General features: G+C 40.3%; 4 protein-coding genes across 5 annotated transcripts; 3 read left to right on the top strand and 1 right to left on the bottom strand.

The window, feature by feature from the left end:
- Nucleotides 1–705: 705 nt before the first annotated feature.
- Nucleotides 706–3613, top strand: LOC119191281 (collagenase-like). The gene is made up of 5 exons (XM_037445193.1): nucleotides 706–900; nucleotides 969–1410; nucleotides 2337–2435; nucleotides 2840–3033; nucleotides 3354–3613. The coding sequence occupies exons 1-5, from the start codon at nucleotides 874–876 to the stop codon at nucleotides 3456–3458; spliced, it is 867 nt and encodes a 288-aa protein (XP_037301090.1). The 5' UTR covers nucleotides 706–873; the 3' UTR covers nucleotides 3459–3613.
- Nucleotides 3614–8478: 4865 nt separating this feature from the next.
- On the top strand, nucleotides 8479–11273 carry LOC115453061. The gene is made up of 6 exons (XM_037445192.1): nucleotides 8479–9026; nucleotides 9110–9268; nucleotides 10501–10635; nucleotides 10708–10787; nucleotides 10859–10984; nucleotides 11057–11273. The coding sequence occupies exons 1-6, from the start codon at nucleotides 8904–8906 to the stop codon at nucleotides 11151–11153; spliced, it is 720 nt and encodes a 239-aa protein (XP_037301089.1). The 5' UTR covers nucleotides 8479–8903; the 3' UTR covers nucleotides 11154–11273.
- Nucleotides 11232–19423, bottom strand: LOC115453065. Of its 2 annotated transcripts, XM_037445191.1 has the most exons (5): nucleotides 19001–19423; nucleotides 18863–18902; nucleotides 17476–17805; nucleotides 11936–12154; nucleotides 11232–11374 (listed from the first exon to the last, which is right to left on the bottom strand). In XM_037445191.1, exons 3-5 carry the CDS (start codon nucleotides 17791–17793, stop codon nucleotides 11282–11284), a joined length of 630 nt encoding a protein of 209 aa, XP_037301088.1. In that variant the 5' UTR covers nucleotides 17794–17805; nucleotides 18863–18902; nucleotides 19001–19423; the 3' UTR covers nucleotides 11232–11281. The 2 variants fall into 2 exon arrangements, with proteins under 2 accessions (XP_037301088.1, XP_037301087.1); XM_037445190.1 differs by lacking the exon at nucleotides 18863–18902 and having other exon boundaries at nucleotides 19001–19417.
- A 903-nt stretch (nucleotides 19424–20326) lies between these two features.
- LOC119191282 (sex-determining protein fem-1-like) lies at nucleotides 20327–23766 on the top strand (the record flags this gene model as incomplete). The annotated part of the gene is given in 5 exon segments (XM_037445194.1): nucleotides 20327–20632; nucleotides 20634–20677; nucleotides 23019–23106; nucleotides 23108–23616; nucleotides 23696–23766. Coding segments are annotated over 5 exon segments (963 nt in total), but the record flags the coding sequence as incomplete, so codon positions are not given.
- Between the last annotated feature and the right edge of the window lie 6 nt (nucleotides 23767–23772).

Genomic DNA, 23772 nt, shown 5'->3' with positions numbered 1-23772 from the left:
GAACAACATCCTTCCATTCCCATCAAACACAGAATCACCATATTGCGAGTTAAACCAGGTTTTCTGTGAAGTCTGACGGTCCTTTGCCCACGACCTTTTCCATATGTTCTTGTCTTTGTGCTACTCTTACTGATACTACATTAGGGCAAAAAACCAAAATAATAGGAACCGACTCTAAATATACCTAAAGCTATTAATTATAATAGGTTTATATTTTTAAAAAGTTTTAATTTTGAAAAACTCTTTCGCTTGTAGCGTTCTATATCATAAAACCAATATATTTGTAACGCTACAGTAAGGGGTCTCTATGGTTGCGGAAAATTGTCTGTATGTCTTTATATATATGTAGCATATAATAGTCTATTTGAAATACGTATTTACAGTAGAAGATTGCTCAACCGCTAAGTGAGAATACACAATATAATGTTTGAAACGCTGTTGCCGTTCCGTAAATTGCTCCCGCGGTGCCGTTCTAAAAGCGGCGCGAAAAAATAAATGTTTTTTTTTAAACAACTTTAAATGCGTTCCAAAACGTATTGAAATATATTGGAAAAGATATCTAAAGCTGATATTATATACATATATTGTCATCGGCTAATGGGTTTTTTTGAACGATATTATTAAAATGATTTATCATACTTACTTCATATAAAACTCTACTACAAATATTAAAATATTATAATCAAAATAATGCGATTAACAAGCTCTAGGAAGTTGACGTTCGAATTATTGTTATCTCGCAATCGTATGTAATTATAATAATCCGCAACTCTAATTGATAGCACGAGGATTACTTAGTGTGTGTGCGCATGTTTCTGCGATACGAGCATGCATAATTAACGCGCAGAGTCGTCTCCGGCGTCAGTCCTCATCATGACGCTGCTCCTGATTCTTACTCTGGTGAGTACACTTCGACACGCTATCTCAATCATTCCCATTATCCTTGCTGACGACCACCATGGTTACAGGTGTCCGCGGCTTTCGCGGTGCCCTCCCCCTTCGCGCCGATCAACGTCGACTATCACCAAACAGAGGGTATCCCGACGGCACAGCGCATCTATGCCGCTGAGACCGCGCAGGACTTCGATGGCGGTCGTATCGCCGGGGGCAGTTTCGCGCCGCTCGGGGCGCATCCACACCTGGCGGGGCTGCTGATCGCGCTGACGGTGGGGAAGACGTCGCTGTGCGGCGCGTCGCTGGTGAGCAACACGCGGCTGGTGACGGCGGCGCACTGCTGGCGGGATCGCCGGTACCAAGGCTTCGAACTTACCGTAGTGCTGGGCTCGGTAACTGTGTTCTCAGGCGGCAGACGTATAACAACGCGCTCCATCGTGCTGCATGGCGACTACAATCCACAAAACCTCAATAATGACATCGCTGTTATCACCGTGCCCTGGGTCTCTTACACCAGTGAGTGTAACAACTCTATAGATTTGGTTATACCACCGCCGTCGCAGTGAATATTAAAAATACTTAATCGATAGGGCAATAAAAAAAATCTATCAGGGTATTAATTCCTTTCGTTAAAGAGACGATTAAAAAAAATGAAGGCTGAGGGGTAGTTCACGACCGGGTTGCAGGTGACGTGAGGCAGTAGTAGGGGCCTACTTTACGTAAGTAGAAATAGGTACATTCAATGATGTGACTCCAAGATCGGTCTACAAAATAACGGCCCCCAAACAAGAGGCCCCAAATTTTTGTCGGCCGCTATGCATGAATATCTAATTAAAGATAGTATACTGGATTAGATAAGGCACGTGCACGCTTGCTGTTTCTGGCATAATTTTACAAAAACTTTATAGTAAGTACCTACTTTAATCGGTTCTATTAACTAATGATTTTCATGACAGTAATAACACGTCTTTTCTCCGCAATAAAAGGGACAATGTATAATAAAACAGAACGTCTATTAGTTCCATCCCTACGATAGATAGGTAATATAAGTAATGGAGAACAAAGTAGGTATTACGTATACCTAATATCCATAATATTATGTACCATTGTTTGTACCTACTAGGTATCATTATTTTATAATTATATTATTACGTGTTTTATGTGTTTGTTTTAATTTTTTTACAATCTTACATTTATAATATTAGTATACTAGATATATGGAAGATACTGCGGTTTAAAAAATTCAAATATCAAATTAATGTCGAATGCCTGATTGCCTTTGTGAAATTTGATCCGGAGTATTGTGGTCACAACATCTACGCTTTGTAATGACTAATAATTAAGTATTTTGTAATAATTAATAAGTGTTATTTGCAATAAGTTTGAAGTCAGGATCGATAAAGTGTGAAATTGAAAGTAACGCGCGTTTTTGTGTGTTGCAGACGTCATCCAGCCAGTCGCGCTGCCCACCGGGTTCCTCACCATGCTCACGTTTGAGGGCAACTGGGCGCAATTGGCCGGCTTTGGCGTCACTCACGACGGTCAGTCTTTCGAACTTTATACCTCTGCTATCTACGCCATTTACGGCTGCACCAAATATAATTTTAATTATAACCTATTATCCATTTATACTTCTTTCATCTAGCCGCATTCATAAAACCGAGGAAATCTGGATGCGATGCTCCAGAGTAGAATTAGCTGAGATTACCTACATATTACCTTACATTTCGCGATAGTGTTTTATGACTGTTACCTAAAGTGTAAGCAAACAAGTGATTTCGTTGATATTAATTAAATAACAACATGGAACTAAAAATATTCTCGGAAGTCTGTTAACATGTCACAATCTGAGGTGTTTTCAGGACAAATTTCAAAACATAACAGTTTCTTTTTCCACCTGCAATAATTTTGAGCCGAAGCGTCAATAATTATGTGTGATGTGCAGATGAAGACCTCACGACCGCGCAGACGCTGCGACAAGTGAACGTGATGGTGGTGAACCATATCGACTGCGCTACCGTGTTCGGCTGGAACGTGCTGCCGTCCACGCTGTGCACCAGCAGGCGCGGCCGTGTCGGCGCCTGTGGGGGTGACTCTGGCGGCCCACTCACACTCACACTCTCCGGACAGCGCACACTGGTAACCTCACCACTCACCACTTACCACTATCAATTAATAAGCTTTATTCATTATATGTATATGGTGACAGCTTTATGAGGATTACTGGGCAACCGTCTGGGGCCTCGCGCTTGGATGACAGACCTCGTGCGGTGTTTAACTGAGGACCTTTTTTTAGGTCACCGCCCTGCTAATCAAGGCATTACAAGCATCGTACCTACGAAATTATTGAAATCGGGAATTTTATTTTTGCTCTCGCCTGGGATACCGCGCCTGCTAAGGCCAGCTGATATTATACTTTATGTTCAGCGTCAATTAGTGAGGTGTTTTGGTGTTTATAGATCGGTGTGACGTCATTCCATCACGCGGACGGATGCAACATCGGGTTACCGAGCGGGTACGCGCGCGTCACTTCGTTCGTGCCGTGGATACAGGCGCGCCTGTGAGCGTCGCTCGCCGGCCGCGCCGGTCCGACCGCCCCCCGCCCCGCAGCGCCTCGCCGCGCCGCGCCGCTACACCAACGGACGTAGCACGAACATCTTCAATCAAGCACACAAAATTCATTGATTTTTGTAAAATATAATATATTGAATACTCTTTGCATTGTCGTATTTTGTCCATGGCATCATATGTTGATTCCAGGGATGTATGGAGCTCCGTAACCGTAACCGAAATTATCGGATATCCGAAATAAAAATGTATCCGTAACCGTAACCGTAGCCGTTATAAAAGTTTCGGATAAGTTACGAATAATATGTTCCGACAAGGTTTTGTGTCATCGCTCACGCGTTACGTGAATTATGTATAGTTTGTTTGTTATTTTTAATCATAACATAACCTCATTCGTAAATAGTTTTTTTTTAGGAGTAGGTAGGTACTTAATTTAGTAAAGTGAAGGAAAAGTGTTGTGTTAGGGGTCGTTAAAGATAACGTAACGCAATTTTTGAAGATTTGACCGCCCCCCTCATGTAACGCGCCGACAAAATGCGTCCAAAGTAATTTAATTTGGACATTTTTTGATCAAGTTAAATGTAATTTTACAAAATTTAAACAGTGTGATAAAAACTCTTCACAGAGAAGAGGTGGCACTACTTCACTGAAACTTTATCTCAAATTAAAACACAGAGGTTTTCAGAACACCTATGTCCCCCAACTAGTTCATCGATAATTAATAATCGACAATGACGACGAACGATAGTTAGCAATCGTCGCCCTACTGTATTACATAATATTTTTATTTTACTTTAATGTAATATCAGTAACCGAAACTATCCGAAACTACTGAATAATCCGAAATAATTACCGTAACCGTATCCGAAACCGATGATTCAATGATTGATGGTCGAATTTTTTTGTCTCTGAACTCCGGTCTCTGGTTAGCCTCCGAACGCAACTCGTCCTAGCGAGCAACTATGGTGAATTCTTGAGTTTAAATAAATATTTTGAAAGTGATTTTTTAAGATTTAAGTATATTTATCAAAGCAAAGCCCGTATCTTGTTTCCAACTGACAAAAGACTGTTGAGTACGTTTGTCGGACCGTCACAGAAACATTTCCTCACCGATTGTTCTAAGTCTGCATTCATAATACGCATTGCCATCGGCATACCCGGGTGATTGTAGGTTTCCGTCTTAGAAAGGAATTACAGAACCGTATAATGGATGCAACTCGGTTTCGCTCTCAAGTGCGATATCCACTGAGATGCTGTCAATCGTAATTGCTATTTAATAAACCCATGTTAACATCACCTCAAATGGCATTTGTAGTCACGATATGTGACGTATGTTGGAATAACCTGTAGGGTTGCCAGATGGCCGGGATTTCCGGAATTGTCCCGGAATTTTGCGTGTTGTCCCGTGTCCAGTAATTTTATTTTGCTGTCCCGGAATGAAAAAATACTAGTTTTTTTCACAAAGTTACGATACTACGGCTGCAAAAGTCAAACCAAACAGCGTGCTCGCACTGCGTTAGGTGAGCGAGGAGAGGGCTGAGCGGCTCGCTTCGCGTCGCTCGCCGATTAGCCAGAGGCGAGGGGAGCGCGGTAGTGCGGGTGAAGTGAAAAACATTTTTCAAAAAAAGTATTTTTTTTTTCATTAACCAATAGTTCTAGGTAATTCCTACTTAGTTTAGTCTCGGACCAAAGACCAAAACTCTGATTCCGTTCGTGGCCCCAGAAATGTCCAGGAAATGATCAGCCTGGATCTGGCAACCCTAATAACCTGGTTCATTAAAAAAACGAATCACGCGCGTACCGCAGACAGAAAAGTTATAATCAATCTCGATTTCCTTTCACACTGTCTTGAGGCGCTCAGTGATTTTTCTTACGAATTCATTCTTTATTGTTGTTTAGTTTTGTTAAGTTGAAAATGAAGAAATGTTGGGATAGAACCCCCTACCATTTAAGGTTCCCGGCTAACTACAAGCCACCATTCGTTTCTTTAATGCAATAGTAGCGCCGCCCAGGCCGAGAAGTAGCTCTTAAATGACATCTTATGCTTGATTTCTTAAATGCTTCAATATATTAAATGTCTAATTAAGTAATTTATCATTACGGCCCCAAGTTATTACTGTAAGCAGTCTGAGACTTGTAGGTATGTCACCAGAGACCACAATCTCTCCTGGCTTTACATGTATAATTGCATTATGATTTCTTATATTTACGCGAATGTAAGACATTAAAATTATACTTTTTTTCGGACCCCCGGTGACCACGAAGTCTGCAAAGTCTTCGAAACGTCGGAAGAAAACCAAAATATTAAAACCACGATGAAATCCGAAAAATAATTTAATCTAAATGTATAGGTAACGGCACATTTATTTACACCAACTCCATATTGATTGAGTTGACAAATCTTTAACGATAATTAATAATTTTAATTATTATCGTTGTCTTAATTCTATGATAATGGACTGGAGCTAATATTGCGGAAATTTATTTATAATCTAATCAAAATGTTAATCCATCATTAATAAGATGTTGAGTGTTTGATTTTAATATTATTCATCATCAAATATTATTAATCTGTTATTATCATTTTATCATTATAATATTTATACCTATAGACAATTGTCTTGTTTTTTCTTGCATAACATTTGTTTTGTGTAACATTTTACACATTTATCATAATATATTTTTTATGAGGTCACGTTTTGTAAATATACCCGTCCGTAGTTTACCTACAAAGCAAAGAATACAAGAAAATTGTTCCCAATTTATTGTATAATTACGACAACGAGGGAGTGAATATATCACTACAATACCATTTTTGCTGTCTCACTTGTAATTTTTTTTCTGAAATAAAAAAAAATTATATCGCTTTCAAAAACCACTATACCTAAACAAAAAAAAAATAATTTAACATTAGGCCTACATTATACTGGTTACCAATTTCGAAGTCGGTGCCTAATAAAAATTAAACATTGTTTTTGTACATTTGTTCAGGTATTTGTCTAACTTAAGTAGCAATGTTTAATCACCGACATAAAAAAAGAATCATCAAAATCGGTACAACCAGTCAAAAGTTCTGAGGTAACAAAGATGAACAAAATTTTATTTATTTATTTCTCATTGATTTTGACAATCTTCTTCTATACTTATAATAAATCTGTAGAGAGGTCAATTCTGTACATGAAATATATTTCCAAAATAACTATCAGGGGGTGATTAGGGATTGATACTGATGCCAAAAATGCAATTAGTAAAATTTTTGTCTGTCTGTCTGTCTGTCGGTCTGTCGGTCTGTCTGTCTGTCTGTCTGTCTGTCTGTCTGTCTGTCTGTATAACAGTTATAGAAACAAAAACTACTCGACGGATTTTAACGAAACTTGGTACAATTATTTGTCATACTCCTGTGCTGGTTATAGTATACTTTTCATTACGCTACAATTAATAGGAGCAGAGCAGTGAAGGTAAATGTTGGGAAAACGGGAGAATTTATTCCATTTTAAGCTTCCGTCGCGTGTGCAACCTTAATGGTTAAAGCTACACAGAAATCATGTATGACGGAAATGTTCTCCTTAAAATTATGTAAAAATATCCCACGACAGCATATGTCTATCTTTTATGGTTGACTCACAATAACACGTGTAACTCCCGATAGCTTAGCAGTTCGAAGCTTTCTCATTATATTTGTCTACTCTTACGTTTATAACACTCTCAGTCAGCCCCGGATCTAGGGGGGGGGACAGGGCCCGTGCCCCGGGCGGCGAATTTAGAGGGCGGAAATTCAAACTTGGCAGACGAATACACATCTCATCATTAACGCAACTTTAACTACTGCGACATCTATACTCTATACTATCTATACTTCTATACTATTATATAAAGCTGAAGAGTTTGTTTGTTTGTTTGTTTGAACGCGCTAATCTCAGGAACTACCAGTCCAAACTGAAAAATTCTTTTTGCGTTGGATAGCCCTTTGTTCATGGAGTGCTATAGGCTATATATCATCACGCTATACCCAATAGGAGCGGAGCAGTAATGGCTAATCTCAGGAACTACCGGTCCAAACTGAAAAATTCTTTTTGCGTTGGATAGCCCTTTATTTGTGGGGTGCTATAGGCTGTATATCATCACGCTATGACCAATAGGAGTGGAGCAGTAATGAAACATGTTGCAAATACGGGGACAATTTATTAGTTCTGAGAGCTTCTGTTGCGTGCGCTGCGTAAACGGTTAAAGTTATGCAACAATGATGTATGACGTGATTATCCCTCTTAAAAAGTTCTAAAAAAATATATTATAGAACCATGTCCCCCGCTGCATCCGGCTGCCGGAACGTCGTAAACTCAAAAACTACTCAACGTATTAAGATAAAATTTGGTATGGAGACAGTTTGAAACTCTGGGAAGAACATAGGCTCCCGGGAAACTACTACTTTTATAATGGAAAACTTTAGCCTGAAAAACTTTATAACGCGGGCGGAGCCGCGAGCAAAAGCTAGTATATAAATAAAGTCGAATAGAGAACCTCATTTTTTTAAAGTTGATTAAAAATTTAAGTAATGGGCATGGAGAACACTTTTATGAAAAGAATTATAGTAAGTTTTTACCTAAGCGTTTTAGTAAACGTCTAAGAATCAGATATAATATATAGAAAAAAAAAGTTTCAATTGCTAAGTTTTTTTATGGTTTTAGTTTTATGTTATTTTCAGTGTTGCCAACAATATTTTTTATATTCCACAAAGTCATATTTAAAATTAAAACAAATGTATTTCCGGTTTCATTATGGTAATTTGTAGTGGGTAATGCGTTTTGAAGGGAAACCAGAGTTAATTTGTAGTGATACACAAAAAGTGTTGCCAAGTTGTTACACTATAAGTATTTTACTCTGAGTTACATTATCCTGTTAATAACTTCAAGTTTATTATAATTTTATTTTGAGGTACTTAAATTTTTTGAATCTTATAAAAATAATAAGTGTAAATTCAGTTATTAAAAAATATTGTTGGCAACACTGAAAATCAGCTGTCTGTGAATTTTGTAACTTGCTTATTTACAAACATGACAAATAAAAATGGTTTTATAGAATTTTTACCAAGATTAATTAATGTCACCGCTTATTGATTTATAAAATCGTTATAATAATTGCTATTACTACAAGATATTAGTGAAATCACTGTGAAAACCATATTATAAAAGAAGATAAAAATATATTTTACAATACCTTTGATGAATAATTTTAGTGATAAGCATACACTCTTATGCATTAAAAAATATTATTATAAAATTAAGAATGTGACAATACGTAGATACATTATTACTAAAGCCGATAAAGTTACAGTGAATAAGGAAGTCTTAGATTATTTACTTTAAAGGAAGTTATAAGTGAGGAATCGTTGTAAGGATAGTAAAAATAAATTAATTAGAACATAGGCGTGTCCCCGGTCCTCAATGTCCTGCACAATTGTGGTGCGTTCTGCATGTGCGGCGGACGGAGAAGCGCGCGCGGATCTGGTGCGCGCTTCAATACTGCAATACACACGAGACGCCTTCTTCATGTTTTTATTTCAGGAGGTGAGGCTGCCGCGATTGCGGCTACGAAAGTGTAGTAGTGTGGTTGCGGAATGTGCAGTGAGGTGTGTGTTTTGTGTTGACAGTTGACACTGCAGCTGTGTGTGCTGGGTGGCGCGGTGTTGTTCATCTTTTGCGGCGCGTCGGTGGCGGCGTGCTGCACAGTGGTGCCAGCGCTGGCCGCGCTGCTTGTGGCCGCCGGCGTGTACGTGACACACGCCGTGCTCGCAGACAAACATGTTGTTGTGAGTCACCACCTACTCATTACTTACTGCAAGCTCCTATGCCATCCTCCTGCACCATGTATAAACCAACCTGAAGATATTTGAATAATAGTTGCATTTCACTGCACTGTCTTCCTGAATGTTTGATGAGGAATGTTTTTATAATGATCAGTAATTACACTGACTGTGATGTTCTTTACAGTTAAAACCCCTACTTTCACAAAAGGCCTTTCATACAGCTACATGTAGCATGAATTATATACAGTGAAAACTCTACAAAAAACTCAAACATATTATTTTTATACATTTTAATATATAATTTATATAGTGGTGACAGACATAAGGGTAGCATGTTAAGTATAGAAAGACAATATGTTCTGCAGACATGCATTCAGTATGCATTATATCTACAATAATAATGGACAGTCTCCTCAGACAGTGTTTTTGTATCTAGCGGTTAATTGGTCCATTTCAAAAATCCACTCTGTATATTATTTACTTATATCAACACTTAGCATGGGCATGACTTGTCATTTTCCAAGGAAAGCAATGTCCTAGACTAAGTAATGAAATTACTTTTTTGTACATCTGTTCAGATTTGATGATTTTGGTTGTTTAAAAAGTCCTCTTCCATTCTGCCCATTCTAAAAAGGATTCCCATCTTTCCTTCCCAAATAATTGCCTTCCAACTCTTCTCCAGGCCCCTGAGTTGCTAAGCCAGAGGGTTCCAGTGTCCCATTTGCAGGTTTCCCCTGAAGAAAAGCGCAGGGCATCCTCCCAAAAAAAAAAATCTAATGTGACCTAGAAATTTCAGCATCTCATACTTGGATTAGCATTTCTTGTCAATTGATAAAGTATTGGTAATAAATATTTACATATTAAGAATAAAATTTAAGTTTTTTTTATAATAGAGAGTGACTGTTAAAATAAAAATAAAATACTTTATTTATCATATAGGCGAACAAAGTTGCACTTACAATACATCAAAACAATTTATAATATACATATAGGCATAAGGTAAAACAAAGAAGCGAGCTCGGGTTGGCAGGTAGGGGGAAATATAATAAGCCTAACCCATCGCAATCCTTACTGCTGAGGATGCCTTAGCCTAGCTAACCTACCAACCTGTTGCTCAAAAGAGTGTATTAATGTATGGACTGTGGTATGGGTCAGTGCATGTGTTAAGCAAGTGTAAGCAATCTCCACTTACAATGCCTATAGAAACATAAATTTACAGAAGGTTTTTTGTACAGGACATGCGTAAGGAGATGATTGGACTGGTGGCGGAGCTGCGCGCGCCGCTGCTGGTGGACCCGCGCTCGGCCCGACCGCGCGTGATGCTCGCCGATGGTGCCGAATTTGCTTCCCTTAGACCATTTCACACACAGGTCTGTCCCGTTCAGTGAATAAATACTAAGGCATGCTTCATCATTTAACTAATGTATGAATTCTGTTGATAGATAGTGGGCACCGTGAGCGTATCGGAGCTGCGCAGCGCGACAAGCGGCGGTTGGTTACACTCCCTGGCCGTGCACGAGCAGTGAGTAGTGTGGTGGCGCGGGGCGGTGAGTAGCGCGTGGGCGCGAGGCTGACGTGTGTGTCGGTTGCGAGGTGGCGGCGGCGCGGCGTGGGGCGCGCGCTGGTGGGCGCGGCGCGGGCGCGGGCGGGCCGCGGCGAGCTGCTGGCGGCGGCGAGCGCGCTGCAGGGGAGCGCCTCGCGACTGCTGCACAAGGACGGGTGAGTGCAGCGCGGCGGCGGCGCGGCTGCCCAGCGGCAGTCTGCCTCACTCATACGCCACGTGTGTTGCAGGTGGGAGGTACGCGGCTCGTACCACCGCCCGCTGCTGGGCTCGGCGCTGACGCTGCCGGTGCTGGTATTCGGAGTGGAGTCCTCTACGCTCGCCTGAACGAGGGCCCGCTTCATTCTTCCCTGTCCACCGCTTTTAGAATCTCCGAGAACCAATAGGTTTTAAATAAACAAAATATATGTGTTTATACATTTAATTAAAAAGTTTTTTTACCAACAATTTTTTTTTTATAATTTATTGGTGGTTTTAGTTTCTTGACCGTGGCCGTTATTCTGTAAGCGCCCAAAAAGAGATTGCAGCTTGGACACGCCTACAGACACCTGCATATAAGGGAAAATATATTATTATATTGGATGATGTATATTTTAGTTTTGAGTATTTTACAAGCTTTTATTTAACTTGCAGTGTTTGAACGTATGTAGGTGTATTTGGGTCATATCTAACAACTGAATTTTAAAGCAGTTATCCTCAACCGAATACGATGAAACTTTACACACATGTTTAGTTTTGATGATAGAGTATCGTGCCCTATTATTGATAGTGCATGGTAAGATAAATTACGTCATTCTAAATCCAATATGGCGACGGCCAATACGTTGTTTTATTTATTTTTGAACCCAGAACAACATTAGTAGGTACATACATACTTATTAAAATTATAATCGCAGGCTAAGAATACTTAAGTACATTAGTTTGTCTTTAAAACATAACTTATTTCCTCAAGAGAGTAGCAGTTATTGTGTATATAAATTACTAAGATATCATTTAGATTAAATTTAAAAGTATTTTCAGAGCATTTAAATGATATATATATATATATATATATATATATATATATATATATAGGTAGGAAATTAGTTGCAACTAGTTGTGTAATTTACCTTGAGGTGTTCAGTGTGGTAGCGATGCGCGGGCGCGGGCGCGCGCTCCAGCTCGCGCAGCAGGCGCGCGCGCGCGGCGCCGGGCGCGCGCGGCGCGGCGGCCAGGCGGCGCCCCACCAGCTGCACCACCGCGTACCGCGCGTCGGGCTGCAGCGCGCCGCTCCGAGCCGACACCAGCTCCGCCACCTCCTGGCACGAGCTCCACGAAACCTCCTCCTTCTGCCGTCAATTCACCACCCATTGTACCCTAATTGTAATAGGTCCCCCCCGAGGGAATTCTTGTGCGCTAGGTCTCCATTCCGAATGCACAGGGGAAATTTGTCGCAGCCCAAGGCACACAGTGAATGTGTGTATACCCCATGGTTGCAATTTCACATTGGGGTCTAAGAGGGACTCGTGAACATTTCCTCTCCCTTTCACTCCGCCCATCCTGTTACTTCTACTTCCTTCCCCCTTATTTCCTCCCCTATTTCTCCCTTTTCTCTCTTCCTCCAGGACCCCGCAGTCGCTAAGCCAGAGGGAACCAGTATACCGTTCGCAGGTTCCCTTCGGTGTTGACGGCGGGGCCTGTACTTTAACAAAAATGTAATAGGTATACGAGTGACCCGCCTCGGCTTCGCGTGAGTGCAATATATTTATGACTAGCTGTGCCCACAACTTCGTCTGCGCGGACATAGATAGATAGATTTATATTTTTTATGAGTGTAGGCCACTTTATTTCCTTCGCCCCATGTAGGTAGGTTTATGTGTATGTATGTATGAAGGTTTGTAAAATACTTAATAATTTTTTCCATTTGTTTGTATTATGAATAGCACCAAAGTTAAATAAACGAATGATTAATTAAATCGAGTGAGCGTCCTCTGAAATCTGTCGCCCCTAAGAGGCTGCCGGCCATAGGCCGCAGGCCTATACGGCCTATTTACAACTTCAAGACTGCATCCCGGTATGCTTTTCCCGATAAGCCTCCCTGTAATACAGGAAACGCGCGACGCGTATGACCCGTCTCTCCCGTGTGGCCAACGTGTACTTACTCAACTTACCAGGTATATTTTACACACATATTAAAATCAAATATATATTTTTTTAAGTGGTTTGAACTTCGAATTGAAAATATGTATTGAATTGATAATAATATCTCTATGTTATTGTTAAAGCGTGAGAGGGGGAGTGGGGAAGGAAAATGTCCTCTCGACTTTACCTACAATTGAAAACATTTCAAAATGTAAACGTGCCTAAAACAAAAATACCGTTTCTTAATTTTTCTACTCTGAGTTGGATTATTTATTAATTTGGATAGCTGAAACATACACAATACATAGTTATTTGTTACATTTCAGTAAGTAATTGCTGCAGTGCCGTTTTAATTACAGGCTGTCACAGAATTCACATATTACAAAACAAAAAATACTTGACTGCACCATAAGTGCAGTATATTCTAAAGGTTTCTCAAGATTTGTTCTGCTGAATCTACAATTAAATAAGGGACGTGGGTATCTAGGGATTTTAGTAGGTACATTAAGAGAGAATTTGTTGAGAAGAGGTGGACAATCTATATCACCGTTGACTATTTTATACAAAATCATCAAACTAAGTTGATCTTGTCTGTCTTTCAATGTTTGCATATTTAAAGTATTTAAATTTTATCAGTGTATGTTTTGACATGTTTGGGTGGCCTAAATCTATAAGCTAAATGTCATAACATTTTTTTTGTATTCTCTCAATACTATCGCAATGAACTTTATAAACTGGCTTCCACACACCACTACAGTATTCCAGTCTGCTTCTTACATAACTGTTATAGAATTTTAGGGTAGTAGATTTATTCTTAAATTCTTTACCATTTCTTATAACAAATCTTAGTGATGTATAGGCAAGGTCAGTAATATTGTCAATATGATTAGTAAATTTCAGTTTAGTATCCATAACCACACCAAGATCATGAATTATTTATATTTTTTCAATACTAAATTTCGAAGAAAAAAATTAACGACATACATACGATTGAATGTAGTAGTTACTTGGTTCACCTTACTATTTTTCTCGATGATAACGCAATAAAATCGATACTATGGGCTGACTCGGACCTACTCGGACACACTCGGGCGGTATTAATGTGAGCTGCTAGGGCTGTGACTATAGTAAATACTGCGCTGATTTTATGTGCAATTTCGTTACACTATGACGCACGTAGCGCACGCAATGGAAGCTCTCAAAAGTAATAAATTTTCCCGTTTTTGCAGCATTTTTCATTACTACTCCGCTCCTATTGGTCATAACGTGATGATATACAACGTGTAAAAGACAGCCTACCGATATTTTTAAACTAAAGTAGTATTTTAGTATATAAAGCTGAGTTGAACGTTTTATTTTGTGCAACGGACAGTTATGAATCGTTTAAAAAAATGATTAGTTTGTGTTAGAAATTGTACCTGCACTTGTAGGTAGTGTGCGAGCGCGGCGTCGCAGAGGTCGGTGGCGAGGCGCGCGGCGGGAAGCTTGCCGGGCGCCGCCGCCGTGCCGCCCACCGCGTCCGCCAGCGGCAGCAGCGCCGCGGCGGGCGCGTGCGAGAGCGCGCGGCACAGCGCGGCGTCGTGCGGCGGCGCGACGCGCTCCGCCAGCAGCAGGCGCAGCGCGCGCGCCGCCCGCTGCGCCCCCCGCCCCGGCCCGCGCGCCCCCCACGCTCACCGCGCACAGCCACGCGCCCAGCGCCACCGTCTCCGACTCACTCCACGCGTTCCGGTCGCACGACACCAGCGCACAAACATGCGACACCATCTGTAGAATGAACGCTTTAACCCCTATGACTGTTTAAGTGGAAGTAAAATGAACGTTTGAACGAGCTAATCTCAGTAACTATTGGTTAGTATTAAAAAAATATTTTAGTGTTCGATAGCACATTTATCGAGAAATGCTATTATATTATAGGCTATATAACAACACGTTATAATCGATAGGAGCGTATATGGACATTTTTTTTTTTGGTATCTGAACCCTCAGTCAACACCGGGGGAAACCCGCGAATGGGATACTGGAATCCTCCGGCTTAGTGACTGCAGGGCCCTGAAGGAATATTAGGAGTCGAAGATTTGGAAGGTGTTTTTTTTTGGTGATCTGCCGTGGTTATCACTGGGGGTACCCTGTGAACGGTGTACAAGCGATCATCCGGCTTAGCAACCACGGCAGTCCCTGTGAAGAGTTGGTAGGCCCTACCGTTATCACCGAGGGTGCCAGCGGACGGTACGCTGGCGAACCACGGCTATCCGGTCTCAGGGCCTGGGGGGACGAAGAGAGGGGATAGGGTGAAAGAACAGAAGAGGAAGGAGAAGGAGCCGTCTCAGAATAGTTTGAAGGGAGAGAGAGGGGAAATGTTCGCAAACCCTTATAGGCCTCAATGTGTATTTTAGCAACCATGAGGTATACAAACTGAACTGTGTGCCTAGAGTCGTGGCAAATGTGCCCTCATGCATGGGCGTGCATTTGGTGTGGAGACCAAGGGCACAAGAATTGCCTCGGAGAGGGGGGGGGGGAGGAGGTGTTGAGGAAGGAGAAGGAACCATCTTAGGCGTGAGTCACACAGAAAAGACGTGGGACGGAGCCAAACAGACGCATAAGCGTGGGGGTTATATGTAGATAGTTTGAGACCCTGGAAAGGACAAAAGTTTTCTATCCGGGTAAAATATATAGCAGGCTTTTTATCCCGGAAAACTTTCACGAGGGCAAAGCTGTATCTATATTTATTTAAGTATATAGTATATAATTTATACTTAACTAAATATATACATAGATATTGAAGAATAAAGATTCAATATTATGCAAACGATGTTTATCATCTATCATCCATATACAGGGTGTCCCAGAAAGTAGTGTCAAGCGGAGGTCCAGAGATAGAGCACTCCTTGGGGTATCCGAATCACCCCCATGTATGTTCCGTGATTTTTCATAGTTTTCGAGTTATGAATATTTTTCAAAATTTTTGAGAATTTTCGATTTGGATGATTAAATGTTTTCTTTTTAAAAAAGAAGACTTATTACAGATTTTTTTATTGCAACATAATTTTCATTAGTTGTACTTTTTTGATTAAAACAATCAGCTTCGTAACTTTAGTGTAAATTATGAAAATGTTGGTGTAAAGTGACAAACTTACGTTCTAGGAATTATAACTTAAATTTTTCTTCTTAAAAAATTAAAAACTAAAGAGGTGACTTCGTGGTTCTAACGTAGATTAAAAACTTCTCCAGACTCTCAACTTACATATCCATTAAAAAACATAGTCCTTCATAGGGGCTATTTTGGCTAAAATCAGCCTTAAAAGAGAGCAAGGTCGAAAATTCACACTCCTAAGGTTAATTAGTTTGTAAACTAACCGAAAATGACTTCAAGAAAGCTATAAGTTAAACATTTGGCATATTCTTGTGTTTAAGTTCAATTAATTTTGCATGATTCGTTCTCGTGGTTTAAAGTTTGTAAACGTGGATGTAACTCTTTTACCTGCAATTACAATCTATCAAATTTTGCATCTTGCTGTCTTTTAAGGCTGATTTTAGCCAAAATAGCCCCAATGAAGGACTAAGTTTTTTTTTAATGAATATGTAAGTTGAGAGTCTGGAGAAGTTTTAGACCTACTTTAGAACCACGAATTCACCTGTTAATTTTTTTTAATATTGAAGAAGAAAATTTAAGTTATAATTCATAAAACGTAAGTTTGTCACTTTACACCAACATTTTCATAATTTACACTAAAGTTACGAAGCTGATTGTTTTAATCAAAAAAGTACAACTAATGAAAATTATGTTGCAATAAAAAAATCGCGAATAAGTCTTCTACTTTTTTAAAAAGAAAACATCTTATCGTGCAAATCGAAAATTCTCAAAAATTCCGAGAAATATGCATAACTCGAAAACTATGAAAAATCGCGGAACATATATGGGGGTGATTGGGATACTCCAAAGGATGCTCTATCTCTGGACCTCCGCTTGACACTACTTTCTGGGACATTCTGTATATAAAAATGAATCCCTATTTCCCTTGGTCACGCCATCACGCGTGAACGGCTGGACCGATTTCACAATTTTTTTTTGTTGTGTTCGTTATTGTCAGGAGAAGGTTCTTATGAAAGAAAAAATTCATAAATTATGCGGAAAATTAGAAAGTTTAACGAAAATATTAATTTTATATAACTGTCAATTGTTTGAAATAACCGTCAGCGATTGACAGAATGCGCGCTGCAAATTAATAGTTAAGACGGGACAACGTCTGTCGGGTCAGCTAGTACTTAATATACCCTCCAACAGTAACTAAAATTTTTAAACACAGCACAATTACTAACCTACAACCTAATGTATATGTTTTTACTTTTGTACATGCGTCGCTGACAGGGTTTCAATCATCAAGCATCATTCAATACATGGCATTGGCACAACACTTTGTTAATGAGCTTAAGACATTATGCATACAGCTTCGTAGCCACGGAGGTATTAAAAATATCGAAAGGCTAGTTTTTAATGAGAGAGCAAACATCTGAGGAGTAAAATTCTCACATCGTCAGTTAGGGCTGTAAGAGTGGCGTCGTCGAGGTAGTCGGTCGCGTGCAGGTACTTGTTCAAGAAGGCGGCGGGCGGCAGGTGCGGCAGCAGCGCGCTGAGCACCGACCGAGTCGACAGCGCGTCCGGGGTGGCCGCGGGCGGCGTCGGCGCGGCCAGCACGGACAGCGCCTGCACCGCTGCCGCCAGCGCCGCCTCGCCCTCCGAGCCACTCGAGTCGCAGCGCGCCACGTGCGACGCGGACAGCGCACGTAGTTCCTGCTCGCACAACAGCTCGCGCTCGCGTTGTGACGCCAGCTCATCGGCGGCTGGCATTACGAATGATTCCTGCGGAAAATGTAACCCGACCATCTAACTACACAATGTTTATTTTTCTTTTATTATTTACTAGCTTTTGCCCGCGCCTCCACTTGTGTGATGAAGTTTTTCCAGGCTAAACTTTTCTGTTATAAACGTCACGCTATATATTTTTTGACAGCGAAGATAGCCTAGTTGGTTGTGGAAGGGACCACCGAGACAAATGTCTGCAGGTTCAAATCCCAAGGGCACACACCTCTGACTTTTATAAAATTATGTATATTTTCTTTGTGAATTATTTCTTGCTTTAACAGTGAAGGAAAACATTGTGAGGAAACCTGCATGCCTAAGGAGTTCTCTATAGGAATTTCGAGGGTGGTGTGTGAAGCTCCGCTCTCCGCTGCTCCGATCCCATTGGTTATGATATATAGCCCATAGAATAGCCATCCTTGATAAATGGGCTATTCAACACAAAAATATTTTTTATTTTAAACTACTAGTTTCTGAGATTAACGCGTTCAAACAAACAAACTTCAGCTTTATATAATAGTATAGATGTTTTTATTTGTTAGTTTGTACATATGGTGTGAAGGTGGACTTAATGCCACATCTACAATGAAAATAGATAATAAAGGTCATAACAAAACAAATGTATGACATAATTATAAAATAGAATTTTTAAACTATATACTCATATATAAATATGTTTAAATATAATAAATACATGAACAATTACATAAATAATTAGTCAAAGCCATTACTGTATAAATTGTACTACTCTAGTTGTTTTGTAACTGACTGGAATGAATATAATCTGGAAGTCTAACTGAGACATCCAATTTATGAGTAGTAACATTGGCTATTTAAAAACTAAAACATTTATTTTCATTAAAAAAATACTTGACTTTTATTAGTAAGTAGTTGAAGCAGGAGTAGCACTATAGGTCTTAGGATTATTTGTCTCAGCTTGCCCTTTTACTTTGAGTACATATAATTTAAATGCTAAATACTGTTTTCTTTAGGAATAAAGTAATAGAATAATAGGAGAAAAGTATTGTAAATATTTATATATATGTAATATACTTACATATGTGTGATATGATAATATGACCGAAAGATGTCTTATGCTGTAAAACAAATTGTTCCCAAGGGGCATCAGCTCTTAAAAAACTTTTCAGAAAAAAATCTTAGAATTGTGATAACCCAGTTTTCGACACTATCTTACCGATTTCAAGGAATTGGAAGTTTTAGGACTCAAACAGTCTACTTCAATAGGCGGCAAGTCGTCAAATTCTTCGTTTTCGTTCATTTTAAGTGACTAGAGCTTAAACTTTAATTAGTCTCACTGTTCGTTTGATTCTTGTAATTTCTTTAAAATATTTATAAAGTGTCGCATACATTACTTTACTTTTAATCACCTATCTCGGATTCTTTTGTTTCATCTATTATTAATGATATTCACTGAGTAGGTATTTCGGATTTCCTCATCTATACCATTTTTCTGTGATACCATCTGTACTCTGTACTTAGCACAAAGAGAATTATAATAAACTTAGCAGAGACCAATAAACAAACTTAGCAAGTGACAATTGACAATTTATTCAAATCAATTCAATTTTTAGATTATGGCTCCATAATTTTGCCAATGTCAAAATATTGACATTATAAAAAATAACAATATAGTATGTCGGTCACTGCGAAGATCACGCTGTTTAGCTTATTTAAAGCCCGTAGTCCATAGTCCATACAAATCTACAGTACGAGATTACGGAATAAAAGTTCTGGAAAATGAAATATAAGTTTATTTCAACTAAGTATTACAATTGCGATTAGAGTCCGAATCTGGAATAAAATCAGTTTATAATTTTATGCTGATTTTCTTTGAGTATTTCATTTATTTATTTATTGTTTTTGATGAATATATGTTTAATATGTATAATATGTTTTTTTTTACTAATAAATAAGTGATAGTCAATAAAAGTCTGATTTGTAGTGAAAGCTAGCAAAACAGTATATTTTAGTAGAATTTGGCAATGTTTATAGTAGAATCGTAATGAAACAAGTGGTCTCACTGCTATTGTCATCAGTGTTGCCAGAAGGTTACATTTCTTAAATTTTTCGTTACTTTTGACCCTCGCGTAACATGTAAGTAATTTTTATATTTAAGGTAATTTTCGTAACTTTTGAGAACAACGAGATTAGTAATACAATTTTTATTGTACACAGTTTACGAACGCATTTCTATTCAACGCATCCAAATTGAACGCACCTAAAACTGGCGGGTCTAAAAAGTATTTCACTCCATATCACACTTAGAGGTGGCTCGCCATGACAAAATGAAACGTATCTTGCATATATTAAAACTTGATTTTGCTTGAGTGTGCGCGCGCACATTTCCTACTGCGCGAGTCCCCGCGGTTACTAGCTACAGAAATTCTAGCCCAAAAACGCGTAAATTAAAAAAACAATAATGTAACTTTTGTAGCAAAAATGTAACATTTCAGGAAACGAAACGTAACTTACGACTCGAGGGCCCTGGCAACACTGATTGTCATTTGTCAAATGTCAAGTACGAGTTACAACTGTCCAGCTTCATAAAAACGGATCAATACCGTCGCAATACGAATTAGTCGTCTTTTGTCCGCAGCTCTCTGTAGTATTGAAGGCAGCGAGTGTCTGCCTAGTGCTGAGTTTTGTGTTAGTAAAGTATTCCAAAGTAGCGAGGAGTGCGCGCTATGTGGCAGGGAGTGGGGAGGCTGCCGCGGGCAGCACTGGCGGCAGCAAGCGCTTCGGTGACTCGGCCAAGCAGCCAGAGGCGGTGTTTAATGAGCTGATGCAGGAGTGCAAGTACAGTGCCCCCTGGGGCGTGTCTCTCCGCTCGGCTGCGCACCTCGCTCGAGAGGTAGCATATTAAAGCGACATTACCGTCGATCTTGCTACAATGGATTCTATCGGACTTTCCAATTTCTTTGATTATCTTTTTCAATAGATGCTAGCTTCTTGGTGCCCAAATCCGAATAATTCAATTGCCCTACTACTTCCTTGAAAGCATTACCAGCCCTGCATTATATACTGCTCAATGTCAACTATGAGTTTCCTCTACTACTGAGAGTTTAGACTTTAACACATTGCCTGTGGCTATTATGTCATGCAGCCAAACTCCAGCGGGGACTACACTTTGTGTTTGATGTGCCACCCTGGTGGACGCTATATAGATGTGATGTGTCTAGTAATATGGCGGCCAATGCTATTATTACCCACTAAATGTAGGTTCGAGTTGAAAAGTAGCACCATGATCACCCTGCCTGGCATTTTGTGCTGAACTGAAACTATTTTGTCAATATTATGGGATGCACATTTGTCCACTTTTAATGTATTATTTATTTTGTATCTTATTATAAATGTGTGTATGCATCCCAGCATATTATATGAATAAATATTTCTTACCTTTTTTCTCACATGCATTTACTGCAAGATTATAATTATATAAATATATATTGTATAATTTTTATCCTGTAGTGGCCATCGCCTATTTAACACCTCATTGGGATAATTTTTAAAATTCAAAACTGTCTCCATATTATCTGCTGTAAGTTGCTGGTGAGTTGAGCATCCTGCACACTACTTGATGATGCAGCATTAGCAAAGGTTTGCATGTGCTGTAAATACCACAGAAATAACAACACAAACATTCAATCAGATATGAAAATAGGAAAAGTACTGTCAATCTTCAAAAGGCCGAATAGATCTTACTATACCAGTTTTTGCCAGTGGCACAAACACGAAAAAAAAATATTAGGGAGTAATGTAGATTCGTTTAGTGAAAGCATTTTCAAAATTTGGTTTAGTAGTTCCTAAGATTAGCTTGTTCCAACAAATTCTTAAGTTTTATATATTTTTTTTTTATTTTGGGAAACGCCATGTTTATCACCAGGGGTACCCTGCTAATGGTGTAAAGGTGATCCCCTGGCTTAGCAACCATGGCGTTCCTTAGGATAGGGGATGGGGATGGAGGGCTGTGGGGTGATGGGAAGGGGGGTAGTTTTATATATTGGTACAATAGCTACGAACCATCTTAATCACTTTTGCTTTCAAACAAAAAAAAACAGTATCAAAATCAGTCCATTCATTTGGGAGCTATGAGGCTATAGATGCCAGATCTTTATCTATACTATTATATAAAGCTGAAGAGTTTGTTTGTTTGTTTGAACGCTAATCTCAGGAAATACCGGTCCAAACTAAAAATTCTTTCTGTGTTGGATAGCTCTTTGTTCGTGGAGTGCTATAGGCTATATATCATCACGCTATACCCAATAGGAGCGAGCAGTAATGGCTAATCTCAGGAAATACCGTCCAAACTGAAAAATTTTTCTGTGTTGGATAGCTCTTTGTTCGTGGAGTGCTATAGGCTATATATCATCACGCTATACCCAATAGGAGCGGAGCAGTAATGGCTAATCTCAGGAACTACCGGTCCAAACTGAAAAATTCTTTTTGTGTTGGATAGCCCTTTATTTGTGGACCGCTATAAGCTATATATCATCACGCTATGACCAATAGGAGCGGAGCAGTAATGGCTAATCTCAGGAACTACCGATTCGAACTGCAAAAATTTTTTGTGTTGAATAGTCCTTTGTTTGTGGAGTGCTCAAAGTCATATATCATCACGCTATACCCAATAGGAGCGAGCAGTAATAGCTAATCTCAGGAAATACCGTCCAAACTGAAAATTCTTTCTGCGCTGGATAGCCCTTTGTTCCTGGAGTGCTATAGGCTATATATCATCACGCTATGACCAAAAGGAGCGGAGCAGTAATGAAACATGTTGCAAAAACGGGAAAATTATTAGTTTTGAGAGTTTCCGTTGCCTGCGCTGCGTAAACGGTTAAAGTTATGCAACAATGATGTATGACGGGATTGTTCCTCTTAAAAAGTTCTAAAAAATATATTATAAAACAAAATCCCCTGCTGCATCTGTCTGTCTGAACGTATTAAACTCAAAAACTACCCAACGTATTAAGATGAAATTTGGTATGGAGACAGTTTGAGACCCTGAGAAGAACATAGGCTCCCGGGAAACTAGCCTTTAGCCTGAAAACTTTATAACGCGGGCGGAGCCGCGGGCAAAAGCTAGTTATAGATATACATACACACCTAACTTATAACATCTCTCTTCACCCGTCGGAGATTAGTTAAAAATGACTGGATATTAGTGCAATATATTTAGCGATATGTGATTGTAGGATGAGTCCGAGCGAGCGGCGCACGGTATGCGACCGCAAACGCGACGGGTGTGCGCCGCTGTTCGTGGCGCGCAACGCGGAAACGTCGTCGAGTACTCATCCACGTGTGCGCGTGTGACGAGCAGCGCGGTGTGTACGAGGTCCCCGACGACCGCTCCGTGCACACCGTCACGCCGCTGTGGTGCGCCGCCGTCAGCGGACACCTGGAGGTGGTGCACGCGCTGGCAGAGGCCGGCGCCGACGTCAACGCCGCCAGCGACAGCGGCTCTACGCCCGTGCGCTCTGCGTGTTTCATGACCCACCTGCCGGTGGTGAGGTTCCTTGTTCAACGCGGGGCCGACATCCACCGCCCCAACCACAACGGCGGCACGTGCCTCATCAACTCTGTGCAGTCGGTGCTCTTGTGCGCATTTCTGCTGGAGCACGGCGCCGAGGTGGATGCACGCGACACCCAGCTCAAGACGGTGTTACACTACGCGATACAGGAACACCGCGTGGAGACCGCGCGGCTGCTGCTCGATCACGGCGCCGATCCTCACCTGTGTTCGCGCGCCGGCGACGACGCACTGCGCACCGCCTGTCTCAAGGGGCTTCGCAAGTGAGTTCCTACCAGTCCGCGCGTCGGTTCATTCGATAAGTGTATAATTGTAACGGACGTGTGGTGTGTTCGCCAACAGATCGTGCGGTTGCTGACGAGCCGCGTGCGCTACAGCCCCGAGCGGCTGGCGGACGCGTACGAGCTGCTGGGCTCGAC

This window comes from Manduca sexta, unplaced genomic scaffold, assembly GCF_014839805.1.
Source record: "Manduca sexta isolate Smith_Timp_Sample1 unplaced genomic scaffold, JHU_Msex_v1.0 HiC_scaffold_130, whole genome shotgun sequence".
Taxonomy (NCBI): Eukaryota; Metazoa; Arthropoda; class Insecta; order Lepidoptera; family Sphingidae; genus Manduca; species Manduca sexta.
This window is presented reverse-complemented; position numbering and strand designations above follow the sequence as displayed.

What these genes read in the sequence shown, in the direction of transcription:
- LOC119191281 (XM_037445193.1), top strand. Translation starts at nt 874, where the DNA reads ATGACGCTGCTCCTGATTCTTACTCTG. An exon ending in CTTTGGCGTCACTCACGACG is followed by an intron (nt 2,436 to 2,839) that starts GTCAGTCTTTCG and finishes TGTGATGTGCAG; the next exon opens with ATGAAGACCTCACGACCGCG. An exon ending in TCTCCGGACAGCGCACACTG is followed by an intron (nt 3,034 to 3,353) that starts GTAACCTCACCA and finishes TGGTGTTTATAG; the next exon opens with ATCGGTGTGACGTCATTCCA.
- LOC115453065 (XM_037445190.1), bottom strand. Translation starts at nt 19,084, where the DNA reads ATGAACGAAAACGAAGAATTTGACGACTTGCCGCCTATTGAAGTAGAC. An exon ending in CTTCCAATTCCTTGAAATCG is followed by an intron (nt 17,806 to 19,000) that starts GTAAGATAGTGT and finishes CATTTTCCGCAG; the next exon opens with GAATCATTCGTAATGCCAGC. An exon ending in ACCACACTGAACACCTCAAG is followed by an intron (nt 11,375 to 11,935) that starts GTAAATTACACA and finishes CCTTATATGCAG; the next exon opens with GTGTCTGTAGGCGTGTCCAA.
- LOC115453061 (XM_037445192.1), top strand. Translation starts at nt 8,904, where the DNA reads ATGTCCTGCACAATTGTGGTGCGTTCTGCATGTGCGGCGGACGGAGAA. An exon ending in TCATGTTTTTATTTCAGGAG is followed by an intron (nt 9,027 to 9,109) that starts GTGAGGCTGCCG and finishes TTGTGTTGACAG; the next exon opens with TTGACACTGCAGCTGTGTGT. An exon ending in CGACTGCTGCACAAGGACGG is followed by an intron (nt 10,985 to 11,056) that starts GTGAGTGCAGCG and finishes CGTGTGTTGCAG; the next exon opens with GTGGGAGGTACGCGGCTCGT.